The sequence below is a fragment of the Schistocerca serialis genome, chromosome 11 (genome assembly GCF_023864345.2).
Source record: "Schistocerca serialis cubense isolate TAMUIC-IGC-003099 chromosome 11, iqSchSeri2.2, whole genome shotgun sequence".
NCBI classification, from domain to species: domain Eukaryota; kingdom Metazoa; phylum Arthropoda; class Insecta; order Orthoptera; family Acrididae; genus Schistocerca; species Schistocerca serialis.
The window spans coordinates 72,150,769-72,173,676 of NC_064648.1; the positions used below are offsets into that span (position 1 = coordinate 72,150,769).

A 22,908-nucleotide genomic window follows, 5' to 3' on the forward strand; every position below is an offset into this window, starting at 1 on the left:
ACCAGTCCGTGTTACATCTACTCAATAACCTCCATATTTCGTCTTCAAAAAAGCGTATGTCGTCTCCTGGATATTGTGTCGTCGTTTCGTCGAAAAGTGTGCCGTGGTTTTTGCTACTCACGTCACCTATAGTGTCCCATCATGAGCGCAGTGAACCGTTTTTTTTTTTTAATATTTGCTCACAACTTGTTCATACATTGTTCGTTGCAAAACAAAATGTTCGTTCACAACAGGGAGCACAAAACATAACAAATATCACTTCACTTTGAGTACAGTTTTCTGTTACATATTTACATAGATATAAAAATTTTCTGTGAAACATGTATCTATACATTTACACTACATTGTTTCGTAATACATATACATATTTTATATTTTTCAATTGCATTAAACTAGATATTTACAAATACATATGGGTCAGACATAAAAAAAATTACCTAATAGGTTCAGTGTATTGTGATACATTCAGAAAATCCATTTTCTTTTATAGGTCTCTTCCCCTTTTTAATAAAGTTTTCCTTTTAAGTATATTTTCCTTTACATCAGTACTACACATTAAGTGTTCTTCCTCATTAAATGTTTCCTGCAACATAAACTTTCATAATAGGTTAGAAAACATCCTTGAGATGATCTGTCCTGAAAAGTCATGATTACAATAAGACACGACACGTCACATCCACAGTCAATTCCAAATTAGCACATGCACAAAGTATCATTTACAAATAAAATAAATTATATAGCATTGCTCAATTAATCTCATTTGTCATTTCCTGTAGAGTGTTGCTTTTTTTTTTTTTTTTGTGTGTGTGTGTGTGTGTGTGTGTGTGTGTGTGTGTGTGTGTGAATAGCAAATCAAGTGTCTATCATGCCAATTAATATATCAGGTTCAGAGCAGCAGTTGTCTCCGGTCATTTAGTCTGTCAGCTTGTCTGCAAGGTATTAACAAATATAATCAGTAACTGTGCTTTACATGAAAATTGTTAGTTCTTCCTGTGTCTTATCTTCTTGCTGCTGCTGTTACTGCTGGTGCTGTAAAATGTAGATACTTAAGATTATAGCTTATATCTTCTTCTTCTTCCAGCTTGAAGTACCAGATGTGACTTACCTTGTTTTTGTATCAGCATACTCTGCTAAGGGCTAAAAGTTTTCAAATCTTTGTGAGGGTACAAACCTAAAATTCTCTTATTCTTGGGGTTTTGTAACAGATATGCTCGAGGGTGTGGTATATCAATGATTGTGTAAGGACCTTCATATAGTGGACGCCACTTAACATTACGTTTTAGAGGTAATGACGATTTGTAGTGGGTCTTAAGTAAAACTTGCATGCCTATTGTAAAGTTTTGCCTTCTTTTCAGATTAGCACCATAGTTCTTATTTCTAATGTCAGCTTGTTCAGTAATTGCAATGAGTACTTCCCTTACCTTTTCCTCGTGTGAAGGTTTGGTGTCAGAAAATTTTGGTAGTGGGTTGCTCCATTCATTAGTTTCCTTTGTGTCAAACATGATTTCTCTGGGAGTGTAGGGTGTGTTGTATATATTTAAATTGTTGTGTATTTCCTCAAAAAGTGCTAAGTAATGTATCCAGTTTGTGTGCTGTGTTGAGGTATAAGTTCTCATGAATCTATTTAATTCTCTAAAAACTCTCTCACAAGGGTTGGCTGATGCATGAAACTTTGAAATAAAGATGCTCTTAATGTTATTGTCCTTTAGAAATTTTCTCCAGGTGAATCCTGCATAATACTTGGCGTTATCTGATAGAATGGCTTTAGGTTTTCCACAGTATGGCATGTAATCATTTGTGAATCTTCTGATGATGGTGTTTGCTGTGGGTGACTTAATGGCAAAAAGTTTGATGTGCTTAGAAAATATGTCATAAAATGCTAGAATGTATTTGCAACCTCCGATGCTAGTTGGATGAAGTCCGCTAACATCTGTACAAAGTATCTCTCTAGGTCCAGTAGGTAAGATAGAGTGCAAATCTGCTTTGGTGGATTGATTTTGTGGCTTGGATTTTTGACATATGAGACATTTGCTGATAACATCATGTATTTTTCTTCTCATGTTTGGAAAATAGCAATATGTATGTAACTTGTTTAGACATTTCTTTGTTCCGCAGTGTCCCCAAACTGTGTGAGTGTGTGCAACGAGATTGTGTACAGAATCTTGTGGTATGCAAACGCACCAGTTAGTAGCATTTGTGTGTCTTTTGTAGAAAAGTATGTTGTTGTGTAACATGTATCTGTCTTGTAAAGTGTCATTGTGTTGTTGTACTATGATTTGTTTTATTTTGTACCAGTGTGGATCTGAATCTTGTAGTGTTGCCATGTTCTTGCATAGGTCTATGTAGTATTGTGTAAACTGTTTGTCTTGCATGAGTAGTATTCTGTAATCGTGTGTGTTCTCAAAGTCTGTATTGTTATGTTGTAATCCTTGCGGTAGTCTTGAAAGTGTGTCAGCTATTATTTTGTCTTTTCCCTTGGTGTGCTTGATTTCAAAAGAGTAATTCTGTAATGCAAGTGCCCATCGTGTAAGTCTGGGATGAATGAGTTTACATGACAAAAGGAATGTTAGTGCTTGATGGTCAGTGTATATAATGGTGTGTCTTCCATACAGATAATAATTAAACTTTTTAAATGCCCATATAATAGATAATGTTTCCAATTCTGTGGTGGAGTAAGATCTTTCACATTCCGTTAAAGTACGACTGGCAAAACCAATGATCTTAATATGTTCTGAAGTTTCTGTATTAACAAGTTGAAATAAACAACATCCCAAACCAATGTTTGATGCATCACAAGCAATACAAAAGTTCAAATTGAAGTCTGGATGATCCAGCATGTTAGAATTTACTAAGGCTTCTTTGATTTTAGTAAAGTCATTTTCACAGTCTTGGTTCCAAATCCATACCTGGTTCTTCTTTAATAACTTTAGTAAGTATCTGCTATTGAGTAACTGTTTAGGTATGAATCGTCTGAAAAATGAGCATAGACCAAGAAATGATTTTAACTGTTTCTTATTAGTGGGACTGGGGAAATGTCTGATAGCATCTAATTTTGAAGGGTCAGGTTTAATGCCTTGTGTGTTGATTATGTGTCCTAGGTATCTGATCTCACAACAAGCAAATCTAGATTTACAAATATTGGCAGTGATACCAGCTTGTGTGAATCTGCATAGTAAAGTGTTCAGGGTATCAGTGTGATCCTTCCAGGTTTTTGAGGCAATCAGTATGTCATCTACATAGTGTGTAACAGTTTCTAGTAAATCATCACCGAGTACAGAGTTTAGTGCAGTAATGAATACTCCTGAGCTTACATTTAGGCCAAATGGTAATACACAAAATTGATAAGTTCTGCCACCAAACATAAAGGCTGTATATTTTCTGGATTCTTTGCTTATTGGCACCTGCCAAAACGAATTTTTAAGGTCTATTGTAGAGAAATATTTTGCATCCAAGAACTTCTGAAGTTGTTCGTCAAGATTTTCTGGTTGTGTCCTCACAGGTACGATAATTTGGTTGATAGCTCTTGCATCTAATACTAACCTGATACTTCCATTGTGTCTTTTCACTACATGCAAAGGGCTACAATATGGAGATGTTGATGGTTCTATAATATTCCATGTAATCATTTTCTTTAGTTCTTCCCAAACTGCAGGTCGCAGAGCTAGAGGTACATTGTATGACTTGTGGTAATAGATTTGGTGAGGCTTGACTTCAATCGTATACATATATGTGTTGATCCTACCTGGCTTACTAGTGAAAACATCCTTATTCTTAAGTAAAATATGTTTAAGTTGGGATCTCTCCTCTTCATTAATAGCATCACATTCTGATAACTTAGAATTAATTTGTGTAAGTACATCATTCACTCCCTCACCGTGTGATACAGGTTGTTGTGTGGAATCTATGTCAGTCTCACGTATAATCTGTATCTTGTAGCCAGAACAGTGCTTGTTATGGTCTACTAGTCGAGTATCCAAGTTCAAAACTATTTCTCTGCCTTCATACTTAAAATAACAAATGCCTTTGGAGAAGTCTATAGTACAGTCCTTCTCGCAAAGAAAATCAATACCCAATATACAATTGGCAGCAAGGTTTTGGACAACTAGGAAAGGCCATTGTACGATTCCATTTCCCATATTAACAGTCACAAATACCTGCTTATTAACTCTACTTGACTTATTACCTAATGCAGTTAATATTAAACAGTTCTGAACTGGGAACTCTGGTATCTTAGAAGTTTTCTTCATCATAGTATAAAAATTGTGAGAAATCACACTGACAGCAGCTCCTGTATCAATAATTATGTTAGTAGGTATACCTCCTACAATGCCTGAGGTGGAAGACAGTACAAATCTTTTCTTTACATTGTGACATTGTGTGTTGTCATTTATCAGATCATCAGCTAAGTTTCCACTTTCATTATATCTTAAGAATAGTGTAGGCAACTGTTGTTGTGTAAATGTTAATTTTTCTTGTTTCACAGTTTCACTAGCAAGTGTGTATTCAAACATAGTTTCTAAATTGAAGTTGCCCCCCAAATGTTCCTCAGTCACAACCTGGGGCTCAGTAATGACTGGTTCTAGTTTACCTGGTTTGTCTGGTCATTGGCAAGTGTAGTTGTAGTTTCATTAGCTACATCAATAATATTTACATTAGGATATTGTCTTTGCCAATCGCCTGTCTGTTTTCGGTTGGCTGAAGTCACTTGTTGGTTTGTGTTGCTTGTTTGCACAAAATTCCCTTGTGGCATCTGAACATGATTTTGTGGTGGCGGTTGCGGTGTTTGCCACTGTCTCACATAATACTGGTTGTCGTTCTGATTAAAGTGCGGTGTAAGTGTTCCATTTCTTGTGTAATCTGTGTTGTTGTTTCTTTGCCAGTGTTTCTGTTTTGCTTTGTGTGCGTTGTTGTTTCCACTATTCCTTCTTGAATTAAAATTGTTGTTTCTTCCTTTTTTGTACGGGTTATCTCCCTGTGTATAGTCGTAGTTGTTGTTTGTGTGCAGCTGTGAGTTGTGGTGACTGTTTTGCATGTTTACTGTGTGTTGTGAATTTTGCTGTGTGTTTGGTAATGTAGCAATGTAGACATGTTGATTCCTACTGCGTGAGTTGTGTGTTGGTTCTTGTTCTTCATATAGTAAATCAACAGCATCTAACTTTTCCAAAAAATATTCAGGATCGTCGTCCGGCAAGTACAGTAATTTCTCTTTAATATTAAAAGGACGTCTTGCTTTCAGTGATCGGATCACATCTTTTGGTTTCACTGGTTCATTAAGGAAGTGTATCATGTTTAGGTACTTCTCGAAATATCTGCGCAGGTTGCCGTTTTTAGGATTGAAGTGTTCGGGTTCAGTGACTTGTTTGCGGATGCGTTCCTGCACAGTGGGTGACCAAAACTTATTCAAGAAGGCGCGTTCAAACTGCTCGTATGTTACACATCTGTCGCTTTCGTGGTAAGCCCAGACAGCAGCGTCCCCTTGAATGTAATCCACAACGTACGCAATGCGTTTGTGGTCGCTCCACGAACGTGGGAATGCGTTCCTAAAAGCTTTTAAGATGATGACAGGGTGTACAGTGTTTTTGCCTGGTATAAAAGGTTGGAATTTACGGTGCTTGAATAGACTTTCTTCTTCTTTGTTACGTGTTCGTCTGTTTCTTTCCGTGTAATCATTGAATTCTTCCCTGTGTGTACATGGTTCTTCATCAGAATGATAATTGTATTGTATTTCGGGTGATGGGTATCTGTTGCTATGCGTGTCAGTGAATTGTGTATTTGAGTGTTGAAATTCGTGTGAGTACATGTGTTCATTCCCGAATCGAGATTTTCTTCTGTGTGTGTAAAAATGTGTAGTGGGTGTACTATTGGGTTGTACCTGGCATTGAGTTGTCTTTGTTTGCATATCGTCATCGATTACTTGCCTATTGTTGTTCATGTATTCCACTACAGAATCGTGCACAATATGTGGCAATTTGTTTTGTATACATTCTTCAAAAATTTCGTCTTTGTGTGCCGTCCATTCTTTAAATTGTGAATTAATGCGAGACAAATGGGGTTCAGCCTCTATCTGTATTGTTGTGTGAATCTGTTTGTGAATGTCAGCTACTTTTGTCTCTATTGCATTCACCTTTAAATTAATTTCGTCACATGCGTGCGTGTTTGATTCTAGTTTGCAATTAATAGTTTCACAGGTTTTTGTCAAGTCATGGATGTGATTGGCATTGTCGCTTTGTCGTAATTCTAAATTTTCGAATTTTTCCGTAAGATCGTCGACCTGTTTGGAAAGACGTGTATTAATTTCATCTACCTTTTGAGTCAGTGTGGTGAAGTCTGATTTTATGTCATTCCTGAAGGCTGCATTGTCTGTCATTAATTGTGAGAATTTTTCGTCATTATCTTGCTTAATATTGGATATGCCTTCCAAAATTGAATTCAGTATAGCGCCAAAATTTTGATTGCAAAATGAGCTTGCCCCCGCCGCGTCATTAGACGTGACGTGGTCTCTCAGGTTTGGATCGGAGTTGCTCCTTTCGGCGTTTGTATGTATGTGTAGCAGGTTATTTTGATGCGTTTGCGTGTCTGTATTAATTTCTGTGTCTGACTGTGTCTGTGTATCCATGTTTACATTACTTGATTGTTGTTCCATTGTGTACTGGTGTCGAGTTTTTACCATATCGTGAATAAATTGTGTGCAAGAAAAAAATCGTTTAAACGCGTAGTGTGAAAATGTACTGCCTATGTGTGTGTTTAAATGACTGAGAATGATTGAGAGATGACTTTAAAGATCGAAAGTAGCATACGTGTTAATGGTGACTAGCCATGTTGCTTGAATCTTGTACAATGTCGGCCATATCGTGCAATGTAACTTGCGTATTGTTGGATCGGAATGTAATCGTCTGAATAATGAGATTTCGTGGAATTTGGAAAAAATTACTGAATGGAAACTGAATACTGAATTTAATGCTGAGAAAAATAATTTTGAATGAAAAATGTGCTTGGAATCAATTGTGGATGAGCAAGTGCTGCGTCTTACCGTACATGTCGTCTTGATTGCATTTCCAGTCCAAATTGTCTCCAGATTTTATTCGTTTTCTTCAATATTCTCATCACATAGGTTGTTGCCCGGTCAGGATGTACATGAAAAAGAACAATTAGTTGTAGTACAGATACAATAATGAGTCCTAGCACATAGTCGCCAGTGTAAAAAATAAAAAATATAAAATAATAATGAAATATAATAATAATAATTTGTAATAATAATGATTGTTTGTTTGGATAAGTAATTGAGGATTAAAATTTTACGCCGTGAATTTATCGAGTTTCGCACGTCCGAAGATGTACGGAACGTAGCCAGGGCTCATTATGTATTTTTTTTTTTTGTAGACAGAGTCTGATATCTGACCTCAGCTTCAATCATGAAAATGGAGTGACTAAAACTACTAAAACAAAGAAAAGCATACGATTAAATAAAACATATATTCATTTTAACATATACGTTACGATATAAATTACACTTACGTAAAATTCTAGATACATAATGGCAGATCATTCACAAATGAGAGCGACTTATTAATTCTGCGCCTCTTTTCTGCTAATAAATATCGATATGGCTAACTGTGGAGCCGCACAAAATATTAAGTCCTTCTAGGACAACGAATGACATGAGAGTGTTGATGCCTACTGGCTGTGACAAGAGAGCGGTGTTAATTGCTTTATTTTGCATTCTCTTGTCTTAAAAAAATCGACGCATATAATCTAAGTTAACCAAATTAAATACTGTCTGTGCTCGAGTGCAAATGGTTCCTTAAACCACCTGATGCGGATCCCACGCCGCACACCAATACTCCAGAATAGGGTAGACAAGCGTGGTGTAAGTAGTCTCTTTAGTAGACCTGTTGCTCATTCTAAGTGCTCTGCCAATGAATCGCAATCTTCGGTATGCTCTACACACAAAATTATCTATGTGATCGTTCCAATATAGGTTATTTGTAACTGTAATCCCTAAGTATTTACTTGAATTTACAGCCTTCAGATTTGTGTGACTTATCGCCTAGTCGAAATTTAGCGGATATCTTTTAGTACTCATGTGAATAACTTCGCACTTTTCTTTATTCAGGGTCAATTGCCACTTCCCGCACCAAACAGATATCTTATCTAAATCATTTTGAAAGTCGTTTTGATAATCTGATGACTTTACAAGACAGGTAAATTACAGCATCATCTGCAAACAATCTAAGACGGCTACTCAGATGGTCTCCTATGTCGTTAATATAGATCAGGAATAATAGATGGCCTATAGCACTTCCTTGGGGAGCGCCGGATAATTACTTCTGTTTTACTCGATGACTTTCCTCTATTACTACGAACTGTGAGCTGCCTGACAGGAAATCACGAATCCAGTCGCACAACTAAGCCAATACTCCGTAGGCACGCAGTTTCGTTACAAGACGCTTGTGAGGAACGGTGTCGAAAGCCTTCTGGAAATCTAAAAATATGGAATCAATTTGACATCCCCTGTCGAGAGCACTTATTACTTCATGAATATAAAGAGCTAGTTGTGTTTCACAAAAACGATATTTTCTGAATCCGTGCTGACTACGTGTCAATAAATCGTTTTTTTCGAGGTACTTCATAATGTTCGAATACAGTATATGTTCCAAAACCCTACCGCAAATCGACGTTAGTTATATAGGCCTGTAATTCAGCGAATTACTCCTACTTCCCTTTTTGGGTATTGGTGTGACTTGAACAATTTTCCAGTCTTTAGGTACGGATCTTTCTGTGAGCGAGTGGTTGTACATAATTGCTAAATATGGAGTTATTTTATCAGCATACCCTGAGAGGAACCTGACTGGTATACAATCTGGACCAGAGGCCTTGCCTTTATTAAGTGATTTAAGCTACTTTGTTACACCGAGGATATCTACTTCTATGTTTATCATGATGGCAGTTGTTCTTGATAAATGGAAATGTCGTGTGGCTAGGGCCTCCCGTCAGGTAGACCGTTCACCTGGTGCAGGTCTTTCGATTTGACGCCACTTCGGCGACCTGCGTGTCGATGGGGATGAAATGATTGGAATTCAGGAATATTTTACTTCGTATTCTTTGGTGAAGGAGTTACGGAAAACCGTGTTTAATAACTCTGCTTTAGTGGAACTGTCTTCGGTGACTTCACCGTTGTTATCGCGCAGTGAAGGTATAGATTGCGTCTTGCCACTGGTGTGATTTGTGTATGACCAGAATCTCTTTGAGTTTTCTGCCAGATTTTGAGACAGCATTTCGTTGTGGAAATTATTAAAAGCATCTCGCATTGAAGAACGCGCTATATTTCGAACTTCTGTAAAACTTTGCCAATCTTGGGGAATTTGCGTTCTTTTAAATTTAGCATGCTTTTTTCGTTGCTTCTGCAACAACAATGGGGGATCAGTACCATCACTTAATAATTTATGTGGTATATATCTCTCAAATGGTGTCGATACTATCTCTTTGGCCATGCGGTTCTAGGCGCTTCAGTCTGGAACCTCGTGACCGCTACGGTCGCAGGTTCGAATCCTGCCATGGGCATGGATGTGTGTGATGTCCTTAGGTTAGTTAGGTTTAAGTAGTTCTCAGTTCTAGGGGACTGATGACTATAGATGTTAAGTGCCATAGTGCTCAGAGCCATTTGAACCGTTTGAACTATCTCTTTGAAAACATTCTATAACTTTTCTACACTTACATGATCAGATCGGAAGGAGTGAAGTCTCTCTTAAAAAGGCTTTACGAGCATTTTCATCAGCTTTTTAAATCGATATACTTTGCATTTCTTTTTGATGGTTGTAGGTGATATGGTATTAAGCGTAGCAGTAACTGCCTTGTGGTCACCAATCCCTGTATTCGTCACCATACTCACTATTTATCCAGGATTATTTGTTGCTATAAGGTAGAGTATGCTTTCGCAACCAATTACGCTTCGAGTGGGCTCATGGACCAATTGTTCAAATTAATTTTCTGAGAAAGCATTCAGCACAATTTCGGATGACGTCTTATGCCTGCCGCCGGCTTTAAACTTATAATTTTTCCAGCATAATGATGGTAGATTGAAGTCACCACCTACTTTAATTATATGAGCAGGGCACTTATTTGAAATGAGACTCAAGTTGTCTTTGAATCGCTCAGAAACTATATCTTCTGAGACGTGGGATCGGTAAAACAATACAGTTAATACTATAGTCCGACTGTCAGGTATAACCTCTACCCCATACTATTTCACACGAACTATCTACTTCAGTTTCGCTACAAGGCAAACTACCTCTGACAGCAATAAATAGTCCACCACCAACTGTATTTAATCTAACCTTTCTGAACACTGTTAGATTGTTTGAAAACATTTCGGCTGAACTTATTTCCAGCTTTAGCCAGCTCTCTGTACCTACAACTATTTGAGCTTCAGTGCTTTCTAAGCTCTGGTTCTTTCCCAACACAGCTATGACAATTTACAACTACAATACCAATTGTTTCTACAACTACCTTACTGTGTTTTACATGCCCACTTTTAGACGGTCGCCTCTTCTGTGGTTTCCTGAGACCCTCTAACCTAAAAAACCGCCCAGTCCCTTCCACACAGCCCCTACTACCCGTGTAGCCGCCTCCTGTGTGTAGTGATCTCTTGACCTATTAAGTGGAACCTGGAAACACACCATCTGATGGCGCAAGTCAAGGAATCTGCAGCCTACACGTCACAGAACCGCCTGAGCCTCTGATTCAGACCCTCCACGTGGCTCTGCACCAAAGGACCACAGTCAACAATGCTGCAGATGATGAGCTCCGCCTCAGTCTCCGAAGCAAGATTGGCAGTCTTTACCATTTCCGGTAGCCGCCCAAAACCAGACATAATCTGCTCCGATCCAAGGCGACACACATCATTGGTACCAACATGAGCCACCACCTGCAGTTGGCTGCACCCTGTACCCTTCATGGCATCCGGAAGCACCCTTTCCACATCCGGAATGACTCCCCTCGGAATGCACACAGAGCGCACACTGGCTTCCTTCCCCTCCTTGCCAGGTATGTTCCTAAGGGGCCCCATTATGAGCCTAACGTTGGAGCTCCCAACTACCAGCCATCCCACCCTCTGTGAATGCTCAGACCTTGCGGGCTGAGAAGCTTCCTCTGGAACATGGTGGACAACTGCATCCGACTTGGAGACATCGTCAGCCACAGATAACGCCCAAAACTTGTTCGTCAAACGAATCAGGGAGGCCCTATGATCGGCCCCTTGGGAAGTTTTTCGCTTCCTGCCAGACTTTGGAATGATCTCCCACTCGAGCATGGGTGTGGGGCCAACCTCAGTGCAGGCAGTACCCAGGGCGGTCACAGCAGTGGACCAGTCAGAGGACACACGGGACGTGCTCGACGTCCCTCGCATCACCGCATTCGATCCCCCACAGCGACGCCCCTTGGCAGCAGCCTCAAGCTGTGTGACAGAATCCAATGCAGCCTGGAGCTGTGAGTGAAGGGTCGCCAACTCAGGTCGCATCTGTACACAACAATCACAGTTCCTATCCATTACTGCAGTCGCTCCTGTCTGAAGCTCGTAAAAATATGTGACAAGCGAATGGTGTACTCGACTTACTAGTAGCAGGAACTCGTGGTGCGCTCTCACTGACGGTCTAAGCGAGGGGAAATATTTTTCATCCCAGGACAAAATGAGAGGTAGTCATAACTCTGCCATTCTAAGAAGTATTGTTGATGAACACTGATCATGACAGAAAAATTGTTACAAACTATCGTTAATTCAGTACAAGTTACCCAATCTTAGCATTTTAAGAAAACTAAAATGTGTGATTGCCTTAGTCTTAAATCAGTATTTATGTCACCAAGAATATATATCCTGTCCTTAGTTCATTATGCAAAAAAATAGTCAATTTTCTCTCAGGACTGTGCAAATGCTTCAGTATTAGTGTCTGGCATACAGTGCAAAAATATAGTTATGATTTTTAACATTCACTGTAACAGTGCAGCTGCTTTAATTGCTGTTTCCATGCTTCTGCCACCCACACCAAGGCCACTGTAATGCCCAAGGACTGTAACCCTAACAACCTGATTAATGTAGTCTCTTCTGTGATGCCTCTTCAGCAGCACACCAGTCTTGTAATTCATTCCTCCATTACATCATTTGCTGATTGTCACTGACTTTATAATCAACTCTTTTAATAAGCTTCGAGAGGAATGAGATTTACAATAACCCTTTTACTTATCTCGTTTGCTCACACTTGGTTCCAATTCTTCATGTCTAGGTGCTCATTCCTGAAGCTGAGATTTTTGACATTGTAGGTTCTCATGATTCCAATTGATGTAAATAATGCTGAAGTATTGCCTGAGCAGAAAATTCTGCATCTGTAATTCTTATTCTTTTACATTTTCACTGTCTTTACAATCTACAATTCAAAATCAGAAATTACATTGTTATTGCAAAAATTAAAACATGTCTGATCACATTTTAGTCTGAAATATAACATAACATGCACAAAATCATGTGTAATTCTTTCAGAAAACAGCTGAGATAATACTGACCAGTTTAAAATGTAATTATTTCTGATACCGATTACTTCTGTTCTGAAAACTAATGCTAGAGGAGGGTGTCCCTTTACAATTTCCTCCTCACAAAATGTGGAAGCAATGTGTTTACAATATTTTGTGATGGACTATAAGGTTTGCCAAACAGTGACAGAATGATGCCAAAAGATAGAATACAGGTGTATAGAAGTATCTGATATGTAACACATTACAGAAAACATAAAAGAAATATCTACTATACATATATCAGGATATGGTATTCCGATTCTCTGATCTGTGGAACATACTGCCCCAGAATACAGTTGTATAGAAGTATCTGATATGTAACACATTTCAGAAAACATAAAAGAAATATCTACTATACATATAGCAGGATATGGTATTCCGATTCTCTGATCTATGGAACATACTGCCCCAAGACAAATAATGCAAAATCAAAACTACAACATTACAACACTAAACTGTAGAAACAAATACTGAGACAAGATAAATTACTAGAATTACAAATTTCAAGTTTACATCCATAAAAATCAAACCTTCAAATCTTCAAAGGAGATGAGAAAAAATTCAGAGCCTAACTGTAAGACGAGTGAGCAGACTCGAAAAACACAATGACGGGTACAGATCAGAAAAATATACTCAATCATGAGAAGGAATGTAGCACAAAATCAATCAGCCACATGAAGCCGAGTATTTAAGGATAAGAGGGGCGATTGAAAAGTCCATGCAAAGTCCAAGAGTTGGCATCATCGGCAGGTATCGAGGTTATGTTTAGTTAGTAGTATCTTTGGAAAGAGCGAACAACAAGTTTCAGCCATATTGGTCTATTTCTTTGTGTTCGGCATTCTTGTGAATCAAAGCAGTCGAGTGATTGTCAAAAAATAGGGGAAGAAGTATTTTGTGTGGTGATTAAACATTACTTTATGAAAGGCAAAACGCCTCAGGAGACTAAAGAGATGCTTGATAAACATCATGGCGACTCTGCACCTTCGTTTAGAACAATTTATTAATGGTTTCAAAATTTTCGAAGTGGCCATATGGGCACAAGTGATGCTGAATGTTCTGGACGCCCTGTGGAGGTTACGACTACAGAAATCATTGATAAAATCCATGATATGGTGATGGATGACAGAAGTGTTAAGGTGTGTGAGATTTCTTGTGCTGTGGGCATCTTGAATGAATGGATACATAATATTTTGCATAAACATTTGGACATGAGAAACCTATCCGCAAGATGGGTTCCGCGATTGCTCACGATTGACAATAAATGGAATCGTGTGAAGTGTTGCAAGGATAGTTTGCAGCTGTTCAGGAAGAATCCGCAGGACTTTAAGCGCCCTTTCGTCACTGTGGATGAAACATGAATACATTACTATACTCCTGAGACCAAAGAACAATCTAAACAATGGGTTACCAAGGCAGAATCTGAACCAAAAAATGCGAAGACCATTCCTTTGGCTGGAAAGGTTATGGTGACTGTCGTTTTGGATTCGCAGGGGACAATCCTCACTGGCTATCTGGAAAGGGGTAAAACTATTACATATGCATATTATTCATCGTTATTGGACCATTTGAAAACCGTGCTACAAAAGAAACACCGGCGATTGAACCGCTGAAAAGTCCTTTTCCATCACGACAATGCCCAGCACACACCTCAGCCATTGTGGTCGCAAAATTAATGGACATAGGATTCCAACTCGTTTCACATCCCCTCTATTTTCCAGTCCCTCAGACTACTATTTGTTTCTCAATTTGAAGAAAGCACTGGTGGGACAAAGATTTTATTCAGATGAGGAGGTGATTGCAGCAACTAATAGCTATTTTGCAGACTTCAACAATTTCTATTATTCAGAAGGGATCAACAAATTAGAACAGTGTTGGACGAAGAGTATAAGTCTAAAAGGAGACTATTTTGAAAAATAAAAAATGTTTACCCCACAGATGTAAATAGTTTTTATTTTTGCATGGACTTGTCAAACGGCCCTCGTATGTCGATGCACAAAGGACAAATTAATGATAAAATATTAGGGCTTAACCAGTCTCTGGACTGAAGACCACAACAACAACAAGCATACGATGTAGGGACCAACGCATGAATTCAAGCCACACATGTACAAACCAGCAAAAAATCTTTCGACACAACTAAATGAATAAAGTTCACAATCATTTCAATCATATGTAAAGAATAATTGTAAGAAGCATCTAGCCTCAATCAATTGTTGCATGCTCTCCTTGAATACACACACACGGTTGTGATGACAAGGGGTACCCGAAACAGAGTTAAGCATGAGTTTGCCCACAATTAAAGTTACAGTCAGATACAATATTGCAGTACTCAGGATAAAAAACAGGTGAACATAGTCATAATTAGCTTCTGAATGATGACATAATCAAGTAGCTTGAGGACAAAAATCAGTGTATGAAAGCTGACATATCTGCATCATGTTATATTGTCTATACTTGTAATGTCTTCCATACTATTTGCTAGTTGTTCATACAAATAAACCTACTTATGTAAAGGCCTAATAGAATCATTTACAATTGGTAAAAAAAGAAAAACAAGAAAAAAGGGAAAACCATACTGATTGAAAGTTATATAATATATTGGGATGTCAGTCGCTCTACTTGAAAAGAAACGTCTATATATGTGGAATAACACTCCCTTTGGCAATCTTGGCTAACAATTTACAAATCTCAGTCACAACACTGATGTAGTTGAGAGATGCATGAGTACATTACTCAGCATCTAATATCTCTTGTAAGTTGACTGGTCCAGCAGAGTACAGCCATACCACCAAATAATTGTTCCCAAGTCGTTACTATGACCAGAATGTCATCAGCATGCACAATTAATTTTTAATTCACTTCACTACCCAAGACAGAATGCAGAGCTCATGAATTCAGCTGCAGATACATTTAGCCCAAATGGCACAACACAGTATTGAAAACACTTACCTCCAGACAAAAATGCTGTATTCCTTGCAGAATTAATTTCAAGTGTTATCTGGTGAAATCCAGAGTTGAAGTCCAAGATACTCTAGTATTTTACATAATCAGATTTGTGTATCAGCTCATCCATTGTTCTAAGGATGGCCATTCTCTCTGATAGGAAATTTAATAAGATGTCTAGAGTATGAAACATTTCTTACTCCACCATTTCTCTTACTTATCACGAGTAAATGATTATTGAAATCACTCCTACTTCCCTCAATTACACCCCATGTCTCCATTTTGTGAATCTCTTTCCCTACAAGTTTTCTTTTTGAAAATGGTATATTTTATGGCTTGAGAAAGACAGGCTGATGATCTATAAGGTAAAGCATTCACTGACAGCCATTCACTTTCCCTGGATTTTTACTAAGCATATTTCTAAATCCCAACAACAAATTCCTAAGTTGTTGTTCATTAAGAGTTGCAGCTTCCCTTACTTAAGAATCTACTATACACTCAAGATCTTGATCCTCAGTCTCATCAAACACCTGGTACTCACCTTGGTTCACAATGTTTTGCAAACAGTTACAACTTTTCCCACAGTTTAAAATACAGAAATTTGTTTTCACATAAGTATTACTTTTAGGTCCCAAAACAAACAATTTCTTAGAATTCCATCCAAAATAAGCCACAACTTTCACTATTCAACCAATATCGAGAATTATATTTTCTTCCAGGCTAGGGGTCACTTAAAATCCATGTTCAAAGGTTTTGTTTACTATACTAAACATTGAAAGTACCTGAGATTTTATGAATTTGCTTTGCTTACCTGTAGCTCCTCTTATCTTTACACCCACAATGGACATTTCCACAAAATTCGTACTATACTCAATCTTGTCTCTAAATTATTCAGATACACCACAAATCGGGCTACGTGTATCAATCGAACATTTACCTCCCCACTCGACAGTCTCAATCTTAAAGTATGTTGTTGTTGTGGTCTTTAGTCCTGAGACTGGTTTGATGCAGCTCTCCACGCTACTCTGTCCTGTGCAAGCTGCTTCATCTCCCGGTGCATACCGCAGCCTACACCCTTCTGATCCTGCTTAGTTTATTCATCTCTAGGTCTCCCTCTACGATTTTTACCCTCCACACTGCCCTCCAATACTAAATTTGTGATCCCTTGATGCCTCAGAACATGTCCTACCAACTGATCCCTTCTTCTAGTCAAGTTGTGCCACAAACTCCTTTTCTCCCCAATTCTATTCAATACCTTCTCATTAGTTATGTGATCTACCCATCTAATCTTTAGCATTCTTCTGTAGCACCACATTTCGAAAGCTTCTATTCTCTCCTTATCCAAACAATTAAGTGTCCATGTTTCACTTCCACACATGGTTACACTCCATAGAAATGCTTTTAGAAACGACTTCCTGACACTTAAATCTATACTCGATGTTAACAAATTTCTCTTCTTCAGAAACGCTTTCCTTGCCATTGCCAGTCTACATTTCATATCCTTTTTACTTTGACCATCATCAGTTATTTTGCTAGCCTTTACTACTTTAAGTGTCATTTCCTAATCTAATTCCCTCAGCATCACCCGATTTAATTCAACTACATTCCATTATCCTCGTTTTGCTTTTGCTGATGTTCATCTTATACCCTCCTTTCAAGACACTATCCATTCTGTTCAATGCTCTTCCAAGTCCTTTGCTGTTTCTGACAGAATTACAATGTCATTGGTTAACCTCAAAGTTTTTATTTCTTCTCCATGGATTTTAATACCTACTTCAAATTTTTTCTTTTGTTTCCTTTACTGCTTGCTCAATATACAGATTGAATAACATCAGGGATAGGCTACAGACCTGTCTCACTCTCTTCCCAACCACTGCTTCCCTTTCATGCCCCTCGACTCTCATAACTGCCATCTGGTTTCTGTACCAATTGTAAATAGCCTTCCGCTCCCTGTATTTTACCCCTGCCACCTTCATAATTTGAAAGAGAGCACACCAGGTAACATTTGTCTAAGTCTACAAATGCTATAAACGTAGCTTTGCCTTTTCTTAATCTAGCTTCTAAGATAAGTTGTAGGGTCAGTATTGTCTCACATGTTCCAATATTTCCACGGGATCCAAACTGACCTTCCCTGAGGTCGGCTTCTACCAGTTTTTCCATTCATCTGTAAAGAATTCATGTTAGTAATTTGCAGCCGTGACTTATTAAACTGATAGTTCAGTAATTTTCACATCTGTCAACTCCTGCTTTCTTTGAGATTGGAATTATTATATTCTTCTTGAAGTCTGAGGGTATTTCGCCTGTCTCTTTCATTTTTCTCACCATATGGTAGAGTTTTATCAGGACTGGCTCTCCCAAGGCTGTCAGTAGTTCTAATGGAATGTTGTCTACTCCCAGGCCTTGTTTCGACTTAGGTCTTCCAGTGCTAGGTCAAACTCTTCACACAGTATTGTATCTCCCATTTCATCTTCATCTAAATCCTCTTCCATTTCCGTAATATTGCCCTGAAGTACATTGTCCTTGCGTAGACACTCTATATACTCCTAACTCATTTCTGATTTTCATTTTTTGTTTAGAACTGGGTTTCCATCTGAGCTCTTGACATTCATGCAAGTAGTTCTCTTTTCTCCAAAGGTCTCTTTAATTTTCTTGTAGGCAGTATCTATCTTACCCCAAGTGAGATAAGCCTCTACATCCTTACATTTGTCCTCTAGCCATCCCTGCTTAGCCATTTTGCACTTCCTGTCGATCTCATTTTTGAGACGTTTGTATTCCTTTTTGCCTGCTTCATTTACTGCATTTTTATATTTTCTCCTTTCATCAATTAAATTCAATATTTCTTCTGTTACCCAAGGATTTCTACCAGCCCTCGTGTTTTTACCTATTTGATCCTCTGCTGCCTTCACTATTTCATCCTTCAAAGCTACCCATTCTTCTTCTACTGTATTTCTTTCCCCCATTCCTGTCAATTGTTCCCTCTCCCTGAAACTCTCTACAACCTCTGGTTTAGTCAGTTCATCCAGGTGCCATCTCCTTAAATTCCCACCTTTCTGCAGTTTCTTCAGTTTTAATCTACAGTTCATAACCAATAGATTGTGGTCAGTGTCCGCATCTGCCCCTGGAAATGTCTTACAATTTAAAACCTGGTTCCTAAATCTTTGTCTTACCCAAAACATTATCCTCAAAATCTAAATCTTCACCCAAAATCTAAATCCTCATCTCTGTTATTAGACACTTCACATAAAAGATCGCTTTCAGTTTCATCAATTGCTACATCCACACTGTCTTTACAGGGTTTTGTCAACTTTACTGGTATTACAGCACTACTTACAGCAACCTCACATTGTCAGGTAAAGATTGAAAATGATGAATGGATTCATGAGCACAACTAACATCACTTATTACCGAAAGAACACAAAATATATTACAGTCAAAATTATATTTCCAGCTTAGATCTTCTATTACCTCAGTCCACCAATATGGATACAAATTTTGACTAACCACAGTTAACTTATTCCACAATGTACATTTATCTACCTTATTATTAATTTGGTTCTGAACAAACTTCAAAATATTTTCACCTTTACTCTCTATGCTTACACATAAGTCACCTTTACTGTTTGAATCATTGCTCTGCATGTAAGTAGTGAAAAACTGCTTTGACTGGACTGGTATTCCAGGATTCTCACTCACATCATCACATACCTCAATTGCCTTACTGTACTGTCGACATTATTCACAGATAACTTAATACCTGAAACCTGTCAACATCACCATCATTATCATCATCATCATATTATTCCAAAATTACTTCATCAACAACGTTGTTAACAACTCAAAGTCACTGACCTCATCTACATTCATTTGTAATGTGCTATCAATCTCAGACTTACCAACCTCAGTTATTTCACAGCTCTCTTTCACATCTATATCAAAAATATCACCTAGTTCAGATCCAATACAGTCATCACCTGATTTACATACATCAATAACACTCTCTTCTGAGCATGCAGAAATCATTAGTGCCTACATAAAAATTCTCACTGCTGTAACATTCTGTTTTGTGATTGGTACCTAGTTCACCATAATTAAACATAGTGTCCTGAAACGTTTGATCAATACATAAATGAGAAATCTGATATTCCTTCTGTTAAACTTCAGATACCTGTGCCACACCATTCACACTGTTATTATTGTCTAATTGGATGTGTAAATTGTGGGTCCTGTGCTTGTTGTGTTTTCTCACCACAGAGCAGTGGACCTTCATTGAGGCAGACTGCTGTTCCCAAGTAGTTACTTCTATGATTATTTCTTCTATTAAATTGCCGATAGTTATCCCCATAAAATCCTATCCTGCTGATGTTCTAAATTTCTGTCTCTGTTTACATTTTAATCCTGATAGAAGTTACCATTATCTATGTTTCTGTAATTATTCCCATTGTGATTTCTATCATTCTGATTGTTATGTTAGATACTTCTTTCCACTGCCCTATCCAGCCTGTCAACAAGTCGTAAAAATTGTTCAAGACAATCATCAGGTCCGAGTACTAAATCTCACTGCATCCTTTCTGGTAATCTCCTGTTGAGTGCATCAAGCAATGTCATTTCGTCAAATGGTTATCAAGATGTGTTAATGTCTTAAGTTGGTTCATACAAAACTCTTTCTGAGTACTGTCCCTATTCCTATAATTAGGACTATTCAAAAATTTGTTTTTAATTCTCCCCTGTTTCTGACCAAAATGTATTTTTTTTTAATTTGACATGTTTCCACTGGTGTAAAATTAAATTTACCCATTATAGAGCTTCCCCTTCTAGACACCTGACAATAAATTTTATTTTTTTGATTCCCACTCATATCTGACACAAAACTATCTCAACAGTGGGGCACTGAATCCACTGGATATAAATTGTGTGATGGAAAACTTTTGATTGGAGTACTGGACTCCACCATTATTTGAATTTAAATTTTTATGAATTCAGTTTTCCTGAATTGTTGAAATTTTCGTCTAAAACATTTACATTATTTTGCATATTGTTTTCAACATTTAAAACTTTTTGTCTAAACTAGTGTTGTTGTGTTCCATTTTTTCCACTATGGCCTTCTGTTCAACCCTGATGTCATTAACATTCTTCATCTGTCTTGCCAATTCAATTATTAACTGTTTTCCAAAACATTAAATTTATTTTGTAAAACATTAACTTTCCCAGTCAGACTTTTTAATCCCTATGACAATCCATTTTTTTAGTTCTGAAACTTGATTGCTAAGTTGGTCTATTTGGTATTATACCCTATCCATTTTACTATTGTTTTCAGTTTTTAGGTCATTTAATTGTCCTAGTAGAGACATAAATTTGCTATCATTTTCTGTTCTTATTTCAGTTAACTGATCATTAACTGCACTAAATTTGCTTTTGTTATCGGTCTTCATTTCCTCTATTTTTGCCAAAATTAAATGAAAAATGTCATTTTTTACTGTTACTTTGCTGAATACGCTTTCACTCAGCTCAAACATGTCCTGGCTATGTTCTACAGCTTTCACTTCTACATCACTCCTACCCTTGTCTCCATTCACTTTGTTAACAAGCAAGAGGAGGTGTCCCTTTACAGTCTGCTGTCATAAAGCTGAAAATCTTAATGAATACAGGATGGTGTTTGTTGAAAAATGTAGACACCACCACAATTTTGGTTTCACTTTTTCACATATTGTCTTCAAGGTGCTACTGTTGGATGATGACCAATTTTTTAACATCAAAGGGTAAAATTGCTACTCAAGGTAGGCTGTAATTATCAACAGTAATTTGGTTTGTAAAAAGTGTAGTAGCGTAGGACTTTGAAAGGGTACCTGTTTATGGATACAAGTACAATATTGAACATCATAGTAGATTATGCAAAGGCTGCTTTTAACAAGAAGAAAAATCTAAGAGCATCAGCCTTGAAATCAGGAAAAGATTCTTGAAATCATTAGTGTGGAGTGTGGCATGCTATGGGTGTGAAACATGGACTCACGGGACAGAGGAAGACCAAAGGCTAAATTCTTTTGAAATGTGGTGCTATAGACGCTTGCTCAAAATAAAATGGATCGACAAGGTCACAAACGAAGTGGTTCTGGGAAGAGCAGGTGAGAAGAGAAGCTTCTGGAGTTTCATTGTTAAAAGAAGAGTGCACTTTACAGGCCATCTATTAAGACATAAAGGACTCCTGAACACAATCATAGAGGGATATGTCGAGGGAAAAAGACCAAGAGGAAGACCACGACTGAGGTACATGGATCAAATCGTGAAAGATGTGGGATGTAACATCTGTAAAGAAATGAAGAGAAAACTTGAAAGATGCACAGAATGGAGACAAGCTGCCATTGTAGCTGTTGCAAACTAATCCTTGGATTGACCACTACAGAAGAAGTAGATTATGCAAAATTCATAACTAATGGATCAATCAGTTAATGAAGTAAGCCACCTTGTGCACAAAAATTGGAGTAGCAGAAGTATAGCAACCAAAGATGAAATCTAAATGCACTGAGTCAAAATCTGCTGCCTAAAATGTGGCTACGTCTTAATTTTAATGTTAATTATCTTGTAAGTTATTTATTTCCACAAGATTTTAACTTTGTTTGTGAAAAATTGGAATGCTAGTCTTTACAATGAGTGGTATCTACCTTACCAAATCTATCAAGTAACTTAAAATATTTTCACTGCTGTTTACAATAGTAAAAGTTTTAACCAGAGATAACTTTACTGAAGTCATGTAATAATCCAAGTTAGATGTTCTCAACTACTTATCATGAAATAAACTACAACTGTTTATTGTCTGTGGTTAAAAGACTGTATGCCAGTTTCTCACTGTATTTTTTGTAGTTTATGTACAATAAATGTTATGCACTCACAAGGTGCTTGTTTATTATTTTGTATATGGTTTCTAAATTTACCATGCAGTTCATTTTTATAACAAAAAGTGCATTAAATATGGCATGAATATAGGCATCATGCTACTTTAAAATCAATATGTTACATGTAGCTCAAAATAACTTGGCATCCACACAGAGTCACTCTTGTTCTCAGCTCCAGGTGTATCTACCTTACTGTTCTGTAGGAGTGACCACCTCAGTCTCCAGTAATCTGCTGAGGAGTGTGTGTCATCCACTATCAGCAGTTGTGTTAACTGCTATTGCGGTGGTTGTTTTTGTTAGACACTCCAGTTAGTTACATTATTAGTTGCACTGGGATGAGCTGTCTGTAAGATGTTTTGCAGACTCACTAACTGTAGCTTAGAAGTTCTGCTTTTGAGTAGACTTCATCTGTTCAACTGAATCCGCCTACTGGGTAGTATGTACACACAATGAAACCCTCACCACTTCCACTTTACCCACCCATACAATACTGTTTCACTCTTAACACTCTGCTTCC

The 22,908-nt window shown here is 37.7% G+C and overlaps 1 protein-coding gene across 1 annotated transcript; it reads right to left on the reverse strand.

Moving 5' to 3' along the window:
* Window positions 1-886: 886 nt before the first annotated feature.
* Window positions 887-6,670, reverse strand: LOC126426456 (probable serine/threonine-protein kinase clkA). The gene is made up of 5 exons (XM_050088370.1): window positions 6,104-6,670; window positions 5,608-5,872; window positions 4,706-5,127; window positions 1,106-1,137; window positions 887-929 (listed from the first exon to the last, which is right to left on the reverse strand). Exons 1-5 carry the CDS (start codon window positions 6,668-6,670, stop codon window positions 887-889), a joined length of 1,329 nt encoding a protein of 442 aa, XP_049944327.1.
* Window positions 6,671-22,908: the final 16,238 nt, after the last annotated feature.